This window comes from Camelus bactrianus, chromosome 25 (assembly GCF_048773025.1).
Source record: "Camelus bactrianus isolate YW-2024 breed Bactrian camel chromosome 25, ASM4877302v1, whole genome shotgun sequence".
Classification (NCBI taxonomy): Eukaryota; Metazoa; Chordata; class Mammalia; order Artiodactyla; family Camelidae; genus Camelus; species Camelus bactrianus.
In genome coordinates, this window is record NC_133563.1 from 29978773 (window position 1) to 30000863 (window position 22091).

The 22091-nt window shown below is 50.3% G+C and overlaps 1 protein-coding gene across 7 annotated transcripts in view; it reads right to left on the reverse strand.

Moving 5' to 3' along the window:
• The window catches only part of ASAP1 (ArfGAP with SH3 domain, ankyrin repeat and PH domain 1), a 312023-nt gene that overhangs the window by 17037 nt on the left and 272895 nt on the right, over positions 1-22091 (reverse strand). For 5 of the 7 annotated variants that reach the window (XM_074353075.1, XM_074353077.1, XM_074353076.1 and 2 more), the window contains 7 exons: positions 19295-19481; positions 18964-19049; positions 17732-17847; positions 17511-17578; positions 16397-16504; positions 14044-14272; positions 4611-4781 (listed from right to left, as the gene is read on the reverse strand). In XM_074353075.1, the coding sequence (XP_074209176.1) occupies positions 4611-4781; positions 14044-14272; positions 16397-16504; positions 17511-17578; positions 17732-17847; positions 18964-19049; positions 19295-19481 (965 nt within the window). The remainder of the gene's footprint in view (positions 1-4610; positions 4782-14043; positions 14273-16396; positions 16505-17510; positions 17579-17731; positions 17848-18963; positions 19050-19294; positions 19482-22091) is intronic. The other 2 variants (XM_074353079.1, XM_074353081.1) reach the window with 1 other exon arrangement.

The following is a 22091-nucleotide window of genomic DNA, read 5'->3' on the forward strand; positions in this document are numbered from 1 at the left end:
CTCACCAGAGCTCAGAAGCTGTGGCCCAGAGTGTGGAATGAGGGCGGGGTGGGGGAGGGACACCACCTGGCAGTGCTTGGCACACAGACTCTGGGGTCTTCTGGAACCATGGATAACTGGGTGAGCCTCCGACTCAGAAACGGGTTCAAATCTCAGCTCTGAAGTTACTGGACCTGTGAGCTTATGCAAGTCACTTGACCCCTGTGTTCAACTTTCTCATCAGCAAAGCAGGGACACTGACAGTCTGGATCTCGGGATGGCTGCGGCAGCGAAACACAGTAACGTACGAACGAGCGCAGACCACCTAGCACACGGGGAACGATCTACACGTGGCAGGAACTGCACGCGGAATGGGGTCAGGGGTCATGGTGGGAAGCCGACATGAAAACACACCGGGAAACCCAAGAAAAAGAACGAGTAGGAAGGCTCTAGCAAAGGCTGTTCCACAAGCCAAAACTACTTTCAGGAAGTAGGGGCGGGCGCCTCAGATCAGGCACTTCAAATACTGACCCTTTTCACCTGAAGTTCTGGCCTTGAAATATGAGCAGTGAATCAATTCGGGGTAGTTTTTCATCCTCTATCTGCTCTACATTGAAAACAAGAAGCTTATAAAACTTTAAATCCCAGCGGCCAAAGGACTGCAAGTGATCCCCAGGGTCTCTTAGACAGGAGTCGGTGGGACACGGATCAGAACGTGGGCTTCCCAAAAGTTCGTTCAGTGCACGTGATGGTGGCCCAGGATGTGCACTGCAAACACTTCTCTGAATCCCCGACACAGGATGGAGGTTCTAGGACAGGAATGACAAGAACGTCACGTGTGAAAAGAGGTTTAATCTACGGCCACCATGAACTGGATGACTGGCTGCATTTTCTCCTTTGCTCTCACCACTGAGAACCTCAGGGTCAGATCCTGGGTCTATTTCCAGCCACCGTATGTGACCTCGTGTTATGCATTCTGTGAACAGATCACACTCCTGGACTTTATCTTACGTTGCTACCTTTATTCTCCCTTCGTCCTCATTTCCTTATTAAATTGTGTTAAAATATGTGTTGCTCTGTTAGAAAGCAGGTTATAAACAACTTGTGTGATCTCTGAAGGTGAGGTTTAATGACAAGCCACTTCAAAAATCAAAACTCCCTGCAAAACCCAACTTTGCCCACAGGCCTAGCTGTCTTCTGAACAAAAGCCTGGCTTCGCAGCCTCCCCAGACAGATGGCTGAATTCATCACGGTAGCAGGACTTCAGTAATGTGATGCTCAGGCCATTCTGGGTGCCGCGGACACAGGGTTCTGGCAGGGACAGAGCGCGGGGTGGCCCTCCCTGCACACCAGGGCTCCGTGCTGTAGACAGACAAGGAGGCGCACCGGGCGGAGGGCGCCCACCTGCCGGGCTACCTTCCCCGTCTCCACATTCATGGGCAAAGAAACAACTGCTGAGAAGGGGAGCATCCAAGGGCATCACTGGGCCGTCACGTGCAGAACCCAGCGGAGCACGGACAGGGTGAGGGTCTGCGCTCTCCCACCACGCAGGATCACACCCACCCGCTGTGAGAACTTGGGCGGGTGATTCAACCTTTCTGAATCGCAGGGTCCTGAAAGGCAAGGCCCGAGATTTCCTACTCTGTGGAACTGTCGTTAAGAACGAGATGTTTTACTATTAACTAGCCCCATTTTATAGCCAGAGAAACTGAGGTCGCAGGTATGGACCTACTCAAGAATAACTGCTGAGAGCCACAGGGCTACCACGTGGCAGAGATGGCTGAGAGTCCAGGCAGGATGACACCACGTCCACACAGAAGCACGTGCCCTCGTAAGGAGCTCATGCTGCCCTGGGCAAGACAGAGAAGCAACCAGAGTCGTTGTGTGACAATCCCCTCGCCAGAAGGAATGGAGAGTAGGCCTGGGGGTGACAACACGACTGGGGACGTTCTTTGAAGCAGGTCCCCAGAGAGCAGACCTTGAAGGATGACTGTGCATTCATTCATACCAGTGAGTGGACGAGCAGAGGCTCAGATCTTAGAGGAGGGAATGCAGTTCGGGAACTTGGTGTACCTCAGCACGGTGGGCATGTGCTGTGTCAGGGCGGGTAGGTGAGGCCTGGGGAGAGCTCAGTGTGTGTGTTACACCACCTCCTCATCTCTGGTGTTTGACCCCCTAGCCCTGGTCCTGATGTCGGACGGTCCAAAGGCCCTCATATCAAGGGCTGGGAAGAGTCAGGAGGTTTAGGGAAGAGCGCAGGTTCACAGAGGGAACCTGCAGGCACCATACAATGCTGCCTCGGAATCCCATATCCCCTGTACTTTATTAATAACAGTCTGGCCCCTGCCTTTAGGCTTCCAGACCAGTGTCAGTGGGAGTCAGGCAGGGATAAAACCCAGCAGTGATCACACAACATAAAGCACGAAGGCTGGGATCAGAGCCACTGTCGCCTGCCTGGTGAGAGGCCTGTTACTGACCTGCATCAGGAGATGCCTTTAGGAACATGTCACCTATGTGCACACACACCAACTCAGAAAGGATGGACCTGATGGTCACAAGATTACCCTCTGGGGTTGCTCGTGAGTGACCACCAGTCTGTGACGTGGACAATCGGCACTTCTGTGAGGACAGATTTTGGTTTCTGCCCCTCGAGGCTGATGGTAGGCGGGAGGCTGTGGCCAGTGAGAGGAACTGCTCAGGGCCCACCCCCTCCAAAGCCTGACCGCTCCTGGCTCACCGTATGGAGGCACCAACTCACTCTCATACAAGGGTGACTTTGCTTTCTTAGTGAAAAATGCCCCTTGTCCCAACAAAAACCACCCAAAACAAAACAGACGCCAGCTGCCAGTCCTGCGGCTTAGCTACATGAAGGAAACCTAAAAAAGTGACGATTCCTAAGCCAGAAAGCAAAGATTTGGTAAATTTAACTGTAGACAATGGAGTCTATGAGGCACCGTAAACTTTACGCAGAAATAAAGACCAAGTAAGCACAAGTTAGTGACACTTGAAAGAAGGGTAATCTGTGGTTTGTGGTATGAAAATCTGCAGGAAATTTGTGACCTTCGGTGGAATGCTATTTGGGGGCAAAATCTGTCTGGACGACCCCGGGGACTCCTGAAGGGCCTGGAGGGGGGGCCTCTGGCGGCGGAAAGGGCCTGGTGGGACGGATGCGGGCCTGAGCTGCACCCTCCGTGGCTCTTCCCCCGCCTTGTCTCACCAGGAACTGAACTGTCGACACCTGCTGCAAGTGTCCCCTTCCCCTGGAAGCCTCCCCACGCAGCCGGACACGGCAGTTCAGCATTTCCACAGTATCCAGGTCACATGTCAGGAAAGAGCGCTTCCTGAAGCACGAGCTCCTGGAGCACACGGGGCGAGAAGCCCAAACCATGGGCACAGGCGAGCTGGGTGAGGGGCCGAGCATGGACACGCGCACTCGGGGCACGTGACACACGGGTGTGCTGACCTGCCAATGGGCTTTTTCTAAAAGCTCCCCAAATTCAGAACACCCAATATGGGCTTTTTGATGAGGCCTTTAAAAGCTGGGTTATCTATCAGTTACAATTAAAAAACAAAAAGACCACAATGCGCCTCACTGGAAGGAGGAGGGAGATGTGCAAACCAGCAGAGCCAGGGCCCCGCAGGCTCGGGGGTGGGGGGGCGGGGGGCCGGCTCTTGCCGGAAATTGCGGGCCGGCTGGTGGAGAGTTCTGGTGAACTGAAGCGGTAGACAGAGATGGAAACTGAGTTCCTCGTGGATGGAAATTTGTTATCTGCAGTCAGTGTCATGGAAATGGTACAAGTACTGATTGACTCAGGGTAGGTTTGTTTATCCTCAACTAACTGCTGAGCACCTACTGCATACCGGGCTCGATTCTAGGCTCAGTGAACACAGAACAGAACAAGACAGACAAGGTTCCTGCTCTCAGGGAGCTGACATTCTGGAGACCAGACAACCAAACACAAGTAAGATACTTGCCAGCTGTGATACGGGGCCTGGGAGGAAACAGTGGGGACAAGGTCCCTCAGTGAGGACAGCCAGGGAGACAGACATGCAGGCTGAGGAGGACGGAAAGGGGCCAGCCTTGCAAGCGCATGCCAGAGCTGCCGGGAGGGGACGGGCCCAGGAGAGGGCCCGGTGGACCCGGGGGTGGAAGAGGCCAGCGAGGCTGAGTGGAGGATGGGGCTGGGAAACCATGCAGGGCCCTCCAGGTCCTGGGGGTCCTGGGGTGAGGAGCTCATGCTGACCTCAAGCACAGGGTGATGGGGGACAGCGATCTGATTCGGGGTTGGAGAAAACCGCTCTGGCTGCTGTGAGGAGGATCACTGTGCTTTTCTGAGCCTCTGTTTCCTCCTTTGTAAATGTGGCTGATAACCTCTCCCTCTCAGAGTTGCTTCTGGGATGGGATGATTTTGTGGAAGGCTTATCAGTACGGTGTCTGGTGCACAAAATTGCTCAGCACCTTATCACGCTGATAGGTTTTAGATGGTGGTTAAGTACTTTCCACAACGTTCCTCGGCCTTGAGAGGCTGTACAACCATACGTCTCCAGGCCCCGCCCAGCGTGCGTGCGGTCTGGCCCGTCTGCTGCGTAGGCCGAGTGTCCCCTGCCCCCTGAGCTGGAGGCTGACTTACCCCAAGGAACTGCGCCTTTGTTTGGGGGCCCGTGAGGTAGTGGGCTGGGAGGGTCGGATAGGGTTCTCTTGTGTCCGGGTGGTGGGGGAGGAGGCCTCTTCTTGGACAGGGTGGAGCTGCCACTAGAGGTCTGGGTGCTTAGAGGGAGTGTTGAAGGTGGGCCCGTTGGACCTGGAAAGGAATCGAATGGGGCAGGAAGGTTAATCCCAGTTGCACAGACAGAACAGCCCGTATGCAGTTACTTCCACGCATCCGGTGTGGCATGTGTGACACACAGGGACAGAAGCACGAGGCTGGGGACGGCCAAGTCCATCAGCCCAGTAACTCACTAACAGGGCTTTAAAAAAAAAAAACTGCTGGTAAAAATAAACTAAGAAGGAGAGTGTGGGCCTTCAAGGAACAAAATGCTGGTCAACACAGAAAGCTTCGTCATCATTTAGGTACAATGGGAAAAACAAAACACACACATTTGAAAGCAGTAAGTCGCTGGAGCCACTGCAAAACCTACTGAGAAAGAAGGGACGCAGCACTGCCAGCAAAACCACTGGAGAAAGAGCAGGGGCCGCTCTAAACTGCCAGTGGGCCTCAGCTGGAAACACGACAGAATTCACAGAACAGGGTTTTTCTCTCCGCTACAACTTTTCCTTTTAGTCGGCAAACTCTGCCTGAAGTTTTTTTTAATGACTTTTGTAAATAATGAGGGCTCTAATATAAAGGGTTGCTTGGAAAGAAGGAAGTCCAAAACCCCTTTTTTCTTCCAATTCTGAATTGTTCTAGAAATCATAAACCACCTACTATAATATAGGAAGCCTGAACAAGTTATTTAAGTTAGACACTGATTTCTATAGATTTTTCAAAAAGCCTCAACTTCCTCCAGACAAAGACAGAATGGCAGTAATGACATCAATACCACACACATCCCGTTCCTGCAAAAGTTCACTTTTTGAACTAATATTTTGAGAATAAAAAGCAAGGTTTGTTTTTAAGAGCTTTATGGGAGTGCACAGTATACATGCTGTTGATTTTGTTTCTTCAAAGTGACACTGAAGTGGCTGGTGTGCGCTAGGCACGATATGCTGGGCACTCTGACGAATCTCCCCTTATGATTATAACCAGGTACGTGGTCTAACTATGTTCACGGACAACTGCCTCTGCAAACATCGCGAGAGAAAGAAAAAGGAAAGAAACCAAAAAAAGCTCAGAACACTGCCCCACCAAATGTTTAACACAGGATAGTAGGTACCTGGTAATCCGCAAAGGCTCCAAAAGAGCTTTTTACCTTCTGTACATTAAAAGAAAAGCTCACCGACTGCTGGCCTCCGTCCTTGGGAAAGTTAGCTTTGCTATTTCCCATAACCAGTTACTGGTCACTACCAACACTGACTTAAATCCTTGTTTCTCAAAGATAGTCCTGTCTTGGAAATAAATACTGTTCATCTCAGCAAAATGACCATCTGCTTTAGGATGGAATGGCCCTGGCTGTGTCATTTATTCTCAATCCCACCGACAGGATACATGATGGCAGTCTTACTGTTACCCCACATCAGTGCTGTTTCAGAAATTACTTTACTGCTGTAACGATAAAGTCTTGCATTCGTCTCATGCTTTCCAGTTTTCAAAATGTGTGCCTACGTGCTATTCCCCTTGACTTTCATAGCAACCCCGTGCGGCATGTGGGCCAGGTGTTACTGGCTCCATCCTGCACCCAGGAAAGCCGGGCAGAGCACGATCAAGAATACACAGCCGTGTGGGGCAGAGCTGGACCACGACGTGGGTCTCCGGGTGGGGGTGGGGTCAGGGCCAGCATTTCCTGTGCTCAGCACCCGAGGGAATCAGCAACAACACTCAGTACTAGGAAGTGCGACTTTCCTCCTGGAAATAAACGGAGAATAGATAATGGACAGTGCTGAGGTTCTCCAGCAATGATGGGGTTCTCCATCGCCATCTAGGGACTTTCTGACGCAGTGCATCTGAAAGGCCGTTCAATCAGTTCCAAATCCTGCCCGGAAACACAACCAGCCAATGGAGCTGTGTCTCTGGGCAAAGTTGTCTTTAGGAGCAATCAGACCAAGGTTGTCCTGTAACCACAAACCAGGCAAAATCAAGCCTCCTGAGTCATTATTTCAAGAATGCAGGGATTCTCTTCATCACATGTCCTCACAGCCTGGTCTTACTTTCTTCATATCAGCTACTACAATCTGTAATTACTTATCTTTGCTTACTTGTTTACTGCCTCTCTCCCCCACCAGGCTGCAGGCTCTATTAGGGCCAGGCTTTCCTCTGGCCTGGTGTATGGTGAGCTGAATTTAGTAACAAAGTATCAAACAGATGGATGAATAAACTGCTACTTCTTTTGTTTTAAGGCTAGTGATCCTTAAGGATCAAAAACCAGGGAGAGAGGAGAACCAGGGAGGGATGGTGTGAATGAAGTTCGAAAGGGAATATTCAATACTGTGATCTAACTTCACAGAAAACACACACACAGACCCACGACTGTTTTGTAATAGAAGCGACAGAAAGGAAGATGCCACCAAATCTTCCTGGCTGCTAGGGCATGAGCTAAAAAAGGGTGTAAAAAACTTTGTACCAGACCCCAGAAAAGCAAGCAAAACTTTTTAACTTGTGAAGAGCTCAAAGACTTCCAAAATGAGTAACTAGTCTCTAAGCATGTTACATGCAAAATGACTTGAGTATTGGCCCTGTCAGGAAAGCAGCAATCCTGGCAGGTCAGAGAAAGCTAAACTAAAACAAGTACAGCATCAAACAAACTCAAAAGACGGGGGAGGCAATGTGAACGGCGTGTGTGTGTGTGTGGAGGGGGGTGCTCTGACAGCCCGTTTTCTCCTGTGAACTCCGCCAGGGCCCGTGGGAGTAAGCAGAAAACTCCCCAAACCTCATCTGCCACTAATACTGGCTATTATGTCAAACTATCTTCCAGCGATTTTTCTTAAAAAAATGGGTCTAGGCTTCCAAGGAGTTCTGAGGGTAAATTATGACAAGGTCCTCCCCGAGAAGGCAGAGTGCAGCGCAGCCCTGACTGGGGTCCACCTGCCTGGGCTGCTGTCCTGTACCCCACAGCCTGCTGGGCGCTCAGCTGGACACTCTGCTGTGCCTTCAGCTCTAGTGGCCCCGCTGAACGCCCCTGAGCTGGGCTGCCATGAGCACCTCACCGTCATCAGCTCGGGGAGCCCCCACCGGAGGCCTACAGCTCAGAAGTGCGCCCCGCACGGGGCCGGAGCTCGGGAAGCCCCTGCGCGTGCCGACCCCAGGCATCTCAGAAGCCACCGTGCTCACCGTGTTCCCTCCTCACCTCTGCATCTGTCAGGGGTCAGCTCCAATGTCACCTCACCCAGAGGCCTCCTCTCACCCACCCCTCTGCCCTGGAGCAACGGCTTCTATCTCTGATGTCGCAAGGTTAACAGCATCCATTCTCTGTCCTGCATGAGAGCCACCTGCCTCCTCTTTCCCCGCCTGGGAGCCTCCTCAGAGCAAGAGCCACACACACTCTCTCTCTCTCTCTCAGTGCCTGGCATGTTCCGGGCACACCAGGCGAGTCTATGGAAATAAATCACCGTGCAAGTCAGCAGGATTCTTGTTCAATGTCCTTATACTTTTGATTTTCAGTAAAACAGAAAACCCACAGGTCCTCCATGCTGGGAGACCAAATAAAAATGTACCTCTGAAATTTCAAAGGAAAAACAAGACCAGGAAGATGGCTTTAAAAATTATCCTGACAGTTTTGGGAAAAAATTGTCTGTAGAAGTCCAATACACATATTCTAACACGACATTCATCAGTGTTAATGACACACTTATGTATACCACTGCGGACAACACAAGTGAAAAATTTACCATTTTCTAACGGTTTTCATAGAACAGAGCTTATCAGGGTGGAAAGTTTGTCGCTTTAAAAGTGGATAAGGAAGCAATATATTTGTCTAGAGAAGAGCTGTGTGTGGAGGAGCTATTACTATCTCCAGGCTTGGATGGGGTGAGAGAGGCCCCGCGATGCGGGCTGGAGCGTGGGGGACACCTTGGTAGGTGGGTGGCAGGGCCGGCAGTGTGACACAGTGAGTCACACGGAACGTCACAAGGAACACATGTTAGCTCTTCACATGCCCTTCAAGCTCCTTCCAGGACACTGATCGCTAAGAGCAAGTGCGACCTAGGGGCTTAGGGCTGGCTCTCTCGCTCACACGTGCACCCAGCACTTCCTCAGCCTCCCGCCACCCCCGGCAGTCAGGAGACCTGGCCGGTGAGCCTGTGCCCGAGGCCACCGCTGGAGGCAAGGGTCACAGACATGCTCTTGGCCAGCAAGGTGACAGACATGTAATGCTTAAAAAGGACTGAGAGAGACTGACAAAAATAGGCCAAAAAAAAAAAGGAAGAAAATCTCACATGAATGAAGGACAACAGTCCACGGGAAGCTTTCAAATGGATCCACTCAAATGGTCGCCTTCCCATGAGATTAAAAAACCCCAGGAAACTCTAGCGTCATCGATACACGAGGAACGTCTCACAGGAAAATCTCTCCCAGGCAAGCCTGATTCATCCAGCCACGCCCTTGGCAGCGTCCTTGCCGCCTTCGTGTCCCCAGGCCTTCTCCCTGGCCGCCCCTTCTGCCCTCTCCAACAACTGCCACAGACCTCAGATGAGGTCAGAGAAATGGTGGACTTGCTTCCACAGAGTGTGGGCATGAACGTTGTGCAGGAGGATTTTCAGGAAGTGAACCCCCATACCCCAGGACACCTGGGTTAGTTTCATGAGCGTCCCTTCCTTGCTCTGGACACACATTTCTGGGACATGCTTTCACCAATTCTGCCGTTGTTTATTCACTCAACAAGCACTGACAGAGCACGTCCCCTCTGTGCCGGGCATGCGGGGACAGCGCATTCGTGGCCCTGTACTGGAGGAGCACTCCCTCCCGGGAGACAGTGGAACGATTTCCTTTTGGACCGGCACCAGTGCTGCCCCCGACGGCACAGGTCACCGCATTCTCTCCCCAGGAGCTCCCTCCCCTCCCCTCTCTCCCTCCCCTGGGCCCAGCACACTGCTGAGCTGAACACATCCAGCAGCACCGAACAGGCTCCCGCGGACAGAACGCTCACACCGTGCCTGTCACTGTACAGACACCGTTCCATGTTCTGAGCAAGGACCCAGACAGACACACACCCAATCCTTGTTTTTCAGATGAAGACCCTGACCAGCAAGATTAGTAAATGTGAAAACGAGAGCAGGACAGGGACAGGATGAGCACTCAGAGGCGAGGAACCCGTCTCCGGGGTGGGGCAAGGGCGAGAAGGCGAGAAAGCGGGGTCTGAATCCACAGGGGCTCACGGCTGCCCAGCAGCCACGGTCTGCTTCACAGGCAGATCTGCCCTGTATATACAGCATGTTACTGTATATTCCTGGACTAATGAGGGTGCTTAGTTTCTTCACCTAACCTGACAGCAAGGGCAGCAAAGTTCAGCTTTCTCTGGGACAAGCACCCACTGAGCCCCCCGTGTGCCAGCCCTGCACGGCTTCTGCGCAGGTCACCTGCCAGTTTATCAGACCAAGGCTGGAGTCGGTGTGAAACAGGAAGTCCACGTGACAGAAAACGTGCGTAGACTGCAGAATTAACACACGTACTCACAGGATATGCAGCGGGGCCACCTAGTGCCGAGTCTAGGGGGCTGATTTCATGAGATGGGAATGAATTAAAGTTAGCTTATCACTTTGTGTTTCTAAAAACATGAAGACTTAGTTCTTTTAAGTAAGTTAAGTAAGCTACTTGGGACCAGATTCATCGTTCAGTGACTTGACGAACCCTTTGAGTTACAGGTGCCACGTCACACCAGGATTCACCATTCAGAGCACCTGCTAATTTACCCGACGTGGGTGGCCTCACCTGGGCTCCTATTCCCAAAGGGACTCCTTTTTAAAGGTGAGGAGGTGCAGTGGCTGTAAAGCCAGCAGCCGTGTCCTCCCTTCCTCTTTGGGACACTGACTAGATGCCAGGTGCTGAGCCGAAAGCTTCCTGTCCTCATGAAACTCCAGAACAATCTCACACCAGGTACAGTCTGTGTCACAGTGGGGTAGAAGGTGCGGAATTGTACGATGGGAGAAAACTGCAGTTCTGCAGCTTAAAATTTGTTTAAAAACAGTTAATCAAGCAAGTAAGCAAGCAAACCAACCATAAGCAAGCAACACTGTTTTTAAGCACCGGTTCTGGGGGGCGGCACACGGTACCACGGTGCTCCCACCTTCCTCCCCACCCTGGAGAGGGCTGTGGGGTCAGGGCCTCACTGTCCTGGCAGGGGTCCCTCCCAGGAGTCAAGGGCCCTGCGTTCTACACAATCCTCCTCATGTACTGTCTCCCTGGGTCCCGGGACAACCGTGTGAGGAGGACAGGACAGAGATGGACCCTCTTCCTCAACGTGGGAAAGAAGAAACTAGGAGATCTAGTGACAAGCCATAAGGCCCACTTTAATTTTCTGTCCTGCTTTAGCTACTGCATGACCTGAACCTTCCCAGGGATCTGTTTCCTTAGCCACACAATGGGTGGCAGATGGCATGAACCTTTCAATATCCTTCTAGTTCTAAAAAAAAAGTCAGGTGCTATAAACTGATTTTCACTTAAAGATGAAAAACAAACCAATCTTTGCAATTCTGGAAAACAATCAGTCTTAACAGAGATACAGTGAAGTGGTGGGTGTGGGGAGTTAAGATCCCGAGCGAGAAACCTCTGCGCGCTGCGCTTTACAGCTTTGACTGAATCTCGCCGGACTTCCCATCTGAAGGGTTAGGCAGCAAAATGTTTCTGAGGCTTAAGGCTGGTGTGTTTGGGCTTCTGAATTGCTGGGTTGTCCAACTCTTACTGGAGCCCTGCTCACGCACAGGGGGCTTTGACTGATGGCAATTTAGGTCAAACTCCTTGCATTTTCATGAGGCAGCTTGAGTTTTTTGAAAGTATCTCTGAGCTGGATTCAGAATAATTCTTTCTGCTTCCCTCCTCTGTATTTCTGTTATTAGTGGAAACTTTATCATGAGCTGCTTCTGCCTCACCGGAAGCCATCATCCTTCCAACCCCCAAGTTCACGGAGTGGAAATGACTTCTGCAGCAAGCAGACACCTCTGCTTCCCTCCGTGGAAAACCAGCAACCCAAAGGGCAGGTCCAAGACATCCTTGTTCCACGCAAATGGCTCAATCAGTTCAACAGAATGAAACGAAGAAAACTTAAGGGCTATGAAACAGAGGAGAATTATCTCTGCACAGAGCACCAGCCCATCTTCAACTATGTCTTCTAAGCGCTCCATTCAAACAGTACCGACATTTTCCAAACGTGAGGGCAAGCTGGCTGCAGGAAGCATCTCCTGTTTCAAGTTCCTTATAAAAGTCACAGGGAGGCCGTGCTCCCTGGGTCTCACTGGCTCAGGCCAAATCTCCGCATCTGATGTCCTGCGAGGCGCAGCCTGGAAGAACACTCTGATTTCAGCGGGGAGGACGTCCACGTTCAGTTGTGGGATTTTGGGGGCGGGGGGTTAGGAGTCTATCCTTAGCTGACCACGGTTGCTGTGGCCAAGTCTCTAAGCGCGTGTTTCAGCAGCTGGATCACGACATAAATTTGGTCTTTGTCTTCTGGGCCTTTGGTAAAGAGCTAACTAGAATTTATTCAAGGCAGGAGAGATGTACTTGGCACTGAGTCAGTCCATTTTATGGGCTTCTCTGTCCCCTTGAGATAAAATTACAGACAGGGGTAGGAGGGAGGTGAGGGGGTCTCTTGGCCCCTAGGACTCTGGTGTCATTCTCTCCTGTCTCCTTTTCCAAGATTCTCCACTACCTGGAGGCTTTCCGAACAGACCCAGGCCTTGCCTGCCTGGAGAGTTCATCACCACTTTCTTGGTAACCACAATGAGGGGGTAAGAACCCTTTCAGGGTAACTCCGTGATCATTTTATTCGGTTTCGCGGTTTCCCACGGTCCTCTTTATGTGCAGAAAGGGACGCTCTGCTCCAAGCAGGTGGCTACCCTGATGGGGGGTGTCATTACTCAGAGGTGAGCAGCAACACAGTCCTCTTACAGCGCAGAGCTGCACCTCGACATGCTAGTGCTGCACTCAGGCCCGTTCTAACATACTGTGCGGAAGGGTAAGAACAGCCTGGCGGGTGAAACCCTTGGCTTCCGCATGCTGTTGCTGTTCCGGTCACCGGTTATCGCTGATGAGCACCGTTCACGCCCAAGCCTTGTTTTAACTTTCTCCAGTATTTGATAATCTATGGGGCCATTTGGGGTCTCTCTCAGAACACAGCTCCCATTTATAACACCATTTCAATGGAGAATAAGCTCTGAAAAAACAGTGTTTTGAATAAAGCTCACATTTCCCAGAAAATAGCCCCAGTGTGCCTGAAATAGGCACGGCATTGTGCCCCGGGGGCCCGCAAACCTGCGTTAGCACGACCCCGGCACGAGGGAGAACCCTGCATTTGGGTTTAGCAGCCGAGACCAGACCTGAAGCTGCAGCTCTGGGTACCTCTCGAGTCCCCCCGGGTGGGGTGACCCTTTCACGTTGTCACTTCTGTGTCTCGACTTGTCCCCACGCAGATGGGAACACACGCACTCTCTGCGGATTCGGGGGACAGGACAGGCTCTTCATGGCTACGGTGTAACGTGGTGAATCATCACCCCTGGTGTGAGCCCCGTGGGGACGTTTGACAACGCACGACACAGTAACCCTCCCTGGGAAGATTCTTCCCCGGGTGGTATCTGGTGCAGAAACACTCCTCGTCAGAGAGCACAGGAGTGTGGGCTCAGGTCACGTGGGCGCCGAGTGAGAATCCCAAATACCCGAGAACCTCAGGCCAATCACTCAGCATCTCTGAACCTTGCAGGCCCCCCGTTTGCATGATGCCAGCGGCTCCACCACGCACCTCGCCTGGTGAGCATAGAGAGAAGTGCTGGGCTCAGGGCCTCTCATACAGCAAAAGATTCCTGACTATTAACCATCACTGTTACTTCTCACAGCTTCAAGAGAGGCATTTTAGTGCAGAGGAAAGAAACTTCTCAAAGAGAAACTGAAATTCCACCCCATATTACACAGGAAAGAACACTGGTCTTGGAGCCACATGGACCTTGGACTGAACCTCAACTCTCCCACCGACTGGCTGCATGATCTTGGACAAGTCACCCCATCCCCACCTCCTCATCTGTACAATGGGCACGAGCGCACACACCTCACAGGACGGTTGCGAGGTTCACGGGACAGGGTACGAGCAGTGCCTGTAACACTACTTCTCAGCTGTTACTTGGCAAATGGCAACGTCCCTACTTCAAGCTGCCCCTGACATCACGTCCCAGACTCTGCCACTCAAATGCAACTCTCAGTTTTCTCCTCAAAGCTGGGCTGACTCCCGGCTCTGAGGATGCAGTCAAGAAGCCCTCCTTGAAGCTCGTACCTTTCACGGTGTTTCTAGGAGGCAGTGGGGGCGCCTCCGCGGTTGGTGACGTAGGCGAGTCTGTGCTTGTGGAGACGAAGATCTGGTTGGTGAAGGCGCCGTAGGAGAGCCGCTGCTTGTCCCGCGGGGTGCTGAATCCCGGCAGCGAGAGCTTGTCCTGGGGGGAGATGCTGGAGGAGTGGCAGAAGCTCTGCGGTCTGGGTGAGCGCTCTTTCTTGATGGGGCTCGGCTGGCAAATGAAATAACAGTGCGGCAGGTAAGATTATAATCGACGGTGACCGGGGGACGTCTGCAGGGCGGGCTTGGCTGGGAATCTGGGTTCCTGTGGCTCTCTGCACTTTCTGAGGTCAGCCACACAACAGCCCAACAGCCATGACCCAGTACGAAGGAAATATCTAGCTAGTGCCCTTCTGATTCTCATGTCATCATTACCAGGGTCACACTAGGGACAAGCTGGTGAGGGATCACAGTAGCAGAAGTATACGGTCACAGATTCAGCCTTTAATGAACAAGTATCTCCCTGGCGCAGGGCACGTTCACCAACATCTGAACCGCATTTCCACCTATTTGTAATCTATATTAAGTTCTCCATCCTCACCTCTCTCCTCATTTGACATCCTCTTAGGAAGGAATCTTACCCACACCTGTGGCTGGGACTGCCACTTAATGTGGATGACCCAGACCTGGGGACCCATTCTCAACCTCTTAGATTCTGGACACTTTCACCCACCTATGACAGGTCCCTGGTGGCTGCACTCCTGGTGAGAGCATCAGCACTCACACAACTTCCCAAGTTAGAACCTTCAGTGGCACTGAGGGGCCATCAGGTCCTGCGTGGAGAGCTCAGAAATGTCCCCAGACCTGTCCCTCGTGCAGGCACTCCCCAGCTCCCATGGATGCACTGGCCTTCTAAACAAGCCCCTGACTCCAGTTTCTTTCAATTCCAGCCCATCTTCCACACCACAGCCAAGCTGGTAGGAAACCCTCTCTCTGACAATAAATCTCTGTTGGCCTGTGACTGCCTGGGTGAGAGCCCAAAGGCTGACATTGGCCCACAGCACCCTTCCTGCCCTTCCTGCCCTGGGCCGCCAGACTTCAGGGCAGCCTCCTGCCTCTCCCCACCCAGTCCATATGAAGGTGCCTCGCACATCTCAGAATTTCAGGCCCTTCATGACCCCCTGGCCTTTGCACGTGCTGTTCTCCCTCCCTGGAAGGATGCACGCCTCCCTACTTCCTTGCCTGGACAGCTCCTCCTGCTCCTGAGAGACCTATCTTTCACAGTACTTCCTGGGTAAGGTCCTCACTGCTTGCCAAGGCTGAGCTGGTTGCTCTGCCCTCTGAACACTTCTCAGGAGTTTCCCCAACTCTTACTAGAATGGTTGTCTTCACTGTATTGTTATTTATCTCCTCTCAAAGTGGTGAAGGCCTTTAGGACACTTCTGTATGACCAGCTTTGACTATTCCTAACACCCTGCCTGGGGAAGAGAAACCACCAGATACACATCTGATGAGAAATGCATAAACGAACCTTCAGAGGTAATTAAGAACTGCATCTACGATCACATCACACAGAACTGGGTTTAACCCGAGACTGTCTACTTGCTGTGAGACTGGATAAGTTGCAAACCTTGCCTGTGTATCAGTTTTCTCTTCTGTAAAATGGGGGAAATAACAATGCCCCAGCAGCCTTTTGGTAAAGACGATCTGATGTAACATAGGCAATGTGCTGACTGTCACCTAGTCCACCTTTAAATACTCGATCAGTGACAACTGATTACTTATTAATTAGCTGTTCTGATGGCTAATTTTATATGTCGACTTGGCTAGGCTATGGTGCACAGGTGTTTGGTCAAACACCAGTCTAGATGTGGCTATGAAGGAATTGTTTAGATGGGATGAACATTTAGGTTAGGTTTTGAGTAATATGGGTGGGCCTCATTCAATCAGTTGAAGGGCTTAAGAAGGAAAAATACTGAGGGCTCCCTAGGAAGAAGGTATTCTGCCTCCAAACTCAAGACTGCACCATCAACTCCCACTGGAATGTCCAGCTTGCTGGCCTGCCTTGTAGATTTTGGACTTAGCCCCATGATCACGTGAGCCAATTCCTTAAAATAAATTTCTCTCTGTTGCTGTCTCTACACACGCACACACACCCTACTGGTTCTGTTTCTCTGGAGAACCCTAATACAGCTATTGAGCAGTACCCAAGAAGGATCAAAGACTGAACAAAGAAAACGGCCCTGCTACCTCAGGTCATAAGGCCCATCAATCTCACAAAGAACGGATCTTATCTGCACAGTGCAGAACGACTGGGAGAAGTGCTTAGGGATTCAGAGGCATTATTTCCACTCACTTTGTCATCCAGATCATCATCGCTTTCATCCATCTCCTCCTGTCGAAGATTCCACTCATATTCTACGTGGACGTGTGGATTGAACTTTCCAGATTTAGCTTGGGAAAGCTGAAAGTAACAGCAAGTGGAACCATTTTAATTTAAATGCCAGACACTCTGATATTATACAAACACCTTATTCCTGGTTTCAGATTAATCATCAGTCCCTGTACTGTAGGCAAAACTCTGATTACACAAGTGGGATTGCTACAGGGCAGACTTCAGAGGAATTGCAAAAAATTCTAGTTGAGGCCTTTTTAATTTTGGTAACTTGACTTCTCTCCAAAATTAAAAGCTTTCTTAAAATGATTAAAATGAGCCTCCAAACTGCTAATTTCAGGCTGGAAGGCAAAAACAGAGTTAGTGAAGTGTGGAAGGTAGGCTTTTAAAGCCAGACAGTCCCAGTTCAATACGTGGCCCATTTGTTCAGTCATAAAATGGGGCAGGGATAACTCCAACTTCCTTCCTCAAAGGGTTCTTGTGAAAATAGAGAAGTACCAGTGCTGGGCCTAGGCATTTCGGCATTTAGCAGAAACTCAAGGGAAGGTCCCCTGTCTTTCTTAGCTCAACCTCTCCTGTGGTTAAGAGAATCCTGGTCTCCGTAAAGGCCCAGATTTACAAGCAAGAACCAGCGGGACCGGAGAGGGTGAGCATGTGCAGAAGGAAGGGTGGGGGTGGGGAGTGCAGGAAACTGGCCATTTTGAAAACCACTGCACTCTGAACTTTACTTGCCCAAGTTCTGGAACGGGATTCCCAAACAGTTCTTTTCTGTTAAGCTACAGAGAAAAGAGTAATGGCCTGGCAGATAAATAGCAGGACCTTAATCTACAAAACCCTCCGGTAATAAGACCTCTCAAATGCCTTTCAGCCACTACATCGTAACTGTACTCAAAGACATGTGGATGAGCAATGTATCATTTCACATTTTCCAAATGTAGTAGCCTTAGCGCTTGTCTGAATTTCTTTAGCTAAGGTTACAAAAAAAAAATCTTCTTTTATATGCAGTGGGGGGTTCCCGAGTACACCCTTCAATAAGGCAGCTGCTCAGGCCACCTCCCCTGCCCACTCTGCTCACCAGATCTTCACACTGGGTGGCTTTCAGTCTCTTTGCTATGTCCAGGGCAGTCTCTCCAGCCTGGTTAACTAAAACAGGGGGATAGATTTGCATGATTATCTAGTACATGACTTGAAAAGGCAAATAACAACACCCAAATTTACAACAGAACAGGCCCGTCTCAGTTTCAGCCAACTAAACGCTCTTATTTTCACTGTTATGAGACACGTGGCCACACGTACCGACATCCACGGTGGGCTTGCTCCGGAGAAGCAGCTTCAAACACTCAGGTTTACCGTACATACTACAGTAGTGCAGAGCCGTATTTCCCAGGGCTGTCTGCTTATCCAGGTTCCCACTGAAAAATTAAAATGTCAGAAAAAAAAAATGACTTGCTCTATAACTTAAAACACTTTTTTTCTGTGCTAACAACTGAGTCAAATTTGAGACCTACTTTGTTTATGAGCAGGGGAGATGTTTCTGACATGACCCCTAAATTTATAAGTGACATAATGACGCCAACAGCTAGCACTTATCGAGTGCCTATCTTGTAGGGGACAGAGAGGACAGACACACGTCTCTCACATGTATTAGCTCATTTAACCTTTACACCCGCCTGATGGGGCACGTGTACTATAACCTTTATTTTTCAGATGGAAACAGGCAGAGGATGGAGGGCTTGCTTCAGAGATTACCAAGACATAGCGGATGGAGCAGGCCCTGGAACACAGGCAGCGCGGCTCCGGAGCCAGCGGTCTGCACTACTACACTGAACCACCTCTGCGGGAGCGGCTGGGGCACTGGTGCAACCTGGCTTGTGTCCAGGCACCGTTCTCTGTATGTGGGTTCTAAGCCCCTCACCATTTTCATCACTCTCCTTTGGATGAGCTCCAGTTCCTCCTCCGAATCTGCGGCTCACAAAACTACCCAGTAAAGAACCCAGCAAGACCAAACCTCCTGTGTTCGGTATTACCCTCCTCTTCACATCCTTAAATCTGAATTAGCTTTTGAGTCATCCCCACACACTGATGTCTTATAAACAACTTATGAGCAATAAAAACTCACAGATCTGTTACTTGTGCTGTTAAGTTTCCTTTCTTTCAACCTCCTTTAATGCAGCAGGTTTTGGACACAGAGATAAGGTTTTACATTTATCTAGGCCAAGGGTTGGCACACTACAGCCTGCAGGCCATATCTGGCCCTCTGCTTATTTTTGTAAATAAAGTTTTATTGGAATATGGCCACACTCACAAGTATGGCCGCACACACCTGACAATATGTAACACTGACTCCTGGCTGTTTTCACACCACGATGGCAGCGCTGAATGGCTGCGACAGACATTTCATGGCCTGCAGAGCCTAAAACAGTATCTGGCTCTTTACAGGAAAAGCCTGCCGGTTCCCGATCTAGGCCACCAACAGGGCTGGTCTGTGTTAACTTACAAGGCACATTCAGAGAAAATAAAAACCGTACCAGTTTTGCACAAGGAAGTCAACCAAATGGAGAGATGTCTGGTCTGCGGTTCGGACTGCAAGATGAAGGGCTGTCTCCCCGAGCTCCTAAAAGGAAAGGATAAGTCTAAATAGGGTAATCACATGTCCTGCTTTGCCCAGACAGGCTTCGTTGACGTCAACGGCCCCAAAGTCATTTATTAATAGCAGCCCCTCTCACTCTCACGTTGTCCTGATTCAGACATGGTCACTGAATGTATCACAGTCTCACTCCGTGGTGTTCTAATACGATGAGCCACCTTTTAAACTGATTTTCTGCACCCTCTTCCTTCCTGACCTTAGCGAAGCCTTACCTGTCCAGGTTCCAGCAGCGGCTCCATTAGCTCTACCCCCTCTGCATAGACCTGGATCAGTGCAAGTAAATCCCTGGATTTGATGGCCTCAAGCAACTCATTCAGTTTAGCTGATGACGATGAACAGGTCTTCCTTGAAAATCTATGATCTACATACTTTGCAGTGATATATTCTTTCCGCACAGTCCTAAAATAGAGCAGAACGAAGCAAACTAAGACTTTATTTTCCAAAAGCTAAGAAAGATTTACATTTTTCTGACACAGTTCTCTCTGAGAAGAGTTATTTTCATTAAGATATACTTCTCTTCAACATTCCAGCAAACCAGGTTAGACCAAGTTTATTCCAACAGAGACAGAATGAAGAAACCCACAGGGCCCTGAGGCTCTGCAAGGCTTGGATCAAAGCCTTGCCCACAGGCCACGCGCTGAGCTCCGGAAGGACACAGACGGCTATCTGTCCTGCCGTGGATGACTTGTTTAAAGCCCAAGTGGGCCTGCTGCGTCTCTCCTTCTCTTGAGGACTCACCCCTTCTCCACTTCAGTCTGAGTAGTCCGAGTGGGACTGAGCCCACTTCCCAGCTGCGGGGTGAGTCTATGACTTAAGTGGCCTGATGGTCGCCTTTGTCACCTTTGGGGAAAGGCTGAAATGGACGCTGGCTCAGAGGGAAGGAGAGACAAAAGTCATCAGGTCGAGCTAGGGTCCAGATGACACTGTTAGACATCTTGGATCCTGCTACACCTGAACTCACCCTTTGAATTTTGTAGTTACCTGAGCCCATTAATAAAAAGACAATGAATGTATTTTGGGTTCAAATCCTAGTCCTACAGCATACCAGCTGCATAACCTTGTGCAAACTCACTAATCTTCATGAGCTTCAGGGTTTTTTTTTTGTTTGTTTATTTGTTTTTAATCTGAAAGTGGGGATAGTAACTCACTGGTATATTTTGAATTAAAGAACGTACAACACCGAGTAGGTGCTTTCTTCTTTTCAAGATGGCTCTAATTCATGGGACATAAAATTTCTTGCTCAGAAACAGCCATAGCAAGTGTAGTAGCTACGGCTGTTTCCCACATCCCACAGCCCAGCAACACTGCTTGAAATTGTGCTGATGCCTTTTTCTTTCATTCTGAGTTGGCAGCAAAGAGCTGAGCTGGTTGATGGTGGCACAGAGCCTTTGATGACTTGCAGGTTCTGCTCAGTAACCAAGATCATACACTCAAGAGCGTCCCTTATGCTTAAGTCAGAGTCCTTCTTGAATGGCTGCAGCCTGGTGAGTCGGAGGACTTCTGGACAGCTGAAAGACTGGCTCCTAAGATGTGCGGCAGGTGACTTACAGAGAGTCTGAAAGGCAGATACTGTGTGATGGATGGGGCCTCATACTAAAGAATTAAATGACTTCATTCAAGTCTGATACCACTAGAGGAGGGGCCAAGATGGTGGAGTAGAAGGACGCTCGTAGCTCACCCTCTCCCACAAACACACCAAAACTCATATCCACGGACCCACCCAGCCAACAAGAGCACCTGCTGAACTCCAACAGAACACTGCCCTCTTCAAGCCTGACACCACTTGCTAGCTACACAACCCTGGGTGAGTCAAGTTCTCGCTATGCCTCAATCTCCTCACCTGTAAAACGGTAGTAATCACGCCCGCCTTACTACCTTCCAAGGAGGCAAGCATACAGGTATGGAACCAGGAATGATGTCCGGCTGGGCTTAATCTCAAAGCTTCCTTTCTACTGGTATCCAGGGGGTTGGACCAGGATCAATGGTGGAAAGTTACAGGGAGGTGGATCTGAGACAGCCGTTTCCATGTGTTAAGCTGACCTGCCCCCAGGTCTGCAGGTGGGCTCCTGACGCTGGAAATACCCCATAGATGCTACCTAGTAATCTGGCAGAAAAGACGCAAAGGGCACTGAGGTTATCTGCCCCGGGTCACCTTGAAGATCACCTCCAACCTTGGGTCTCCAATTCTGTGGCTGCAGAAAGTGTCTGAGGTCTCATCAGGCAGGATGTGTTTAACCCTTTCTGTGCACTCAAGAGTTATTCCCTTCTAATTACAAGTAGTTCCCTGGCAATGGAAAGCTTTCTGACAAGGGGCAACAGGGAGGGTGGAAAACAGACTTATCTGAAAGGCTGAACAACACAGTGCTTGATGAAAGATAGCTTTCTCCTTTCATCCTCCACCAAACCCAGTCCTTCCTACCCACCCTGGTTCAGGTAACGGTAGTGACCATTTACCTAGATGTTCAAGCCAAAACCTGTAGGTGTCACCTCGACAATTCCCTTAAACATCCCATATTTAAACTGATGAGCAAATTCTGGTGGTTTCCCTTCAAAGTACCCTAAGAATTCAACTACTTTTCACCACCTCCACTGCTACCATCGTTGTCCAATTTATCTTTGTCTCTTGGTGGATCTGGTAAAACTTTCTCTTCAGCCTATTTCCACCTGTCCACCCCACTACCCCTCAGTCTGTCCTTCTCTCATCAGCCACAGCTGGGCTTCGCCACCTCTGCCCTACTGACACTCGGGGCTGGATAATCCTTTGCTGTGGGTGGTGACCTCACACATTGTGGGACATCTGGCAGCAACCCTGGTTTCTGTCCTCTGGACGCCAGCAGCACCTCCCCAAGTCATGACAACATGTCTCTGGACACTGCCAAGTGTCCTCTGGGGGGCAGGGCAAAACTGCCCTGGCTGAGAACCACTGAGCTACAAGGATCCATTTCAAACATAACTGACCAAGTAACTCCCTTTGTTTGAAACTTTCTAATCACACTAAGAATAAAATCC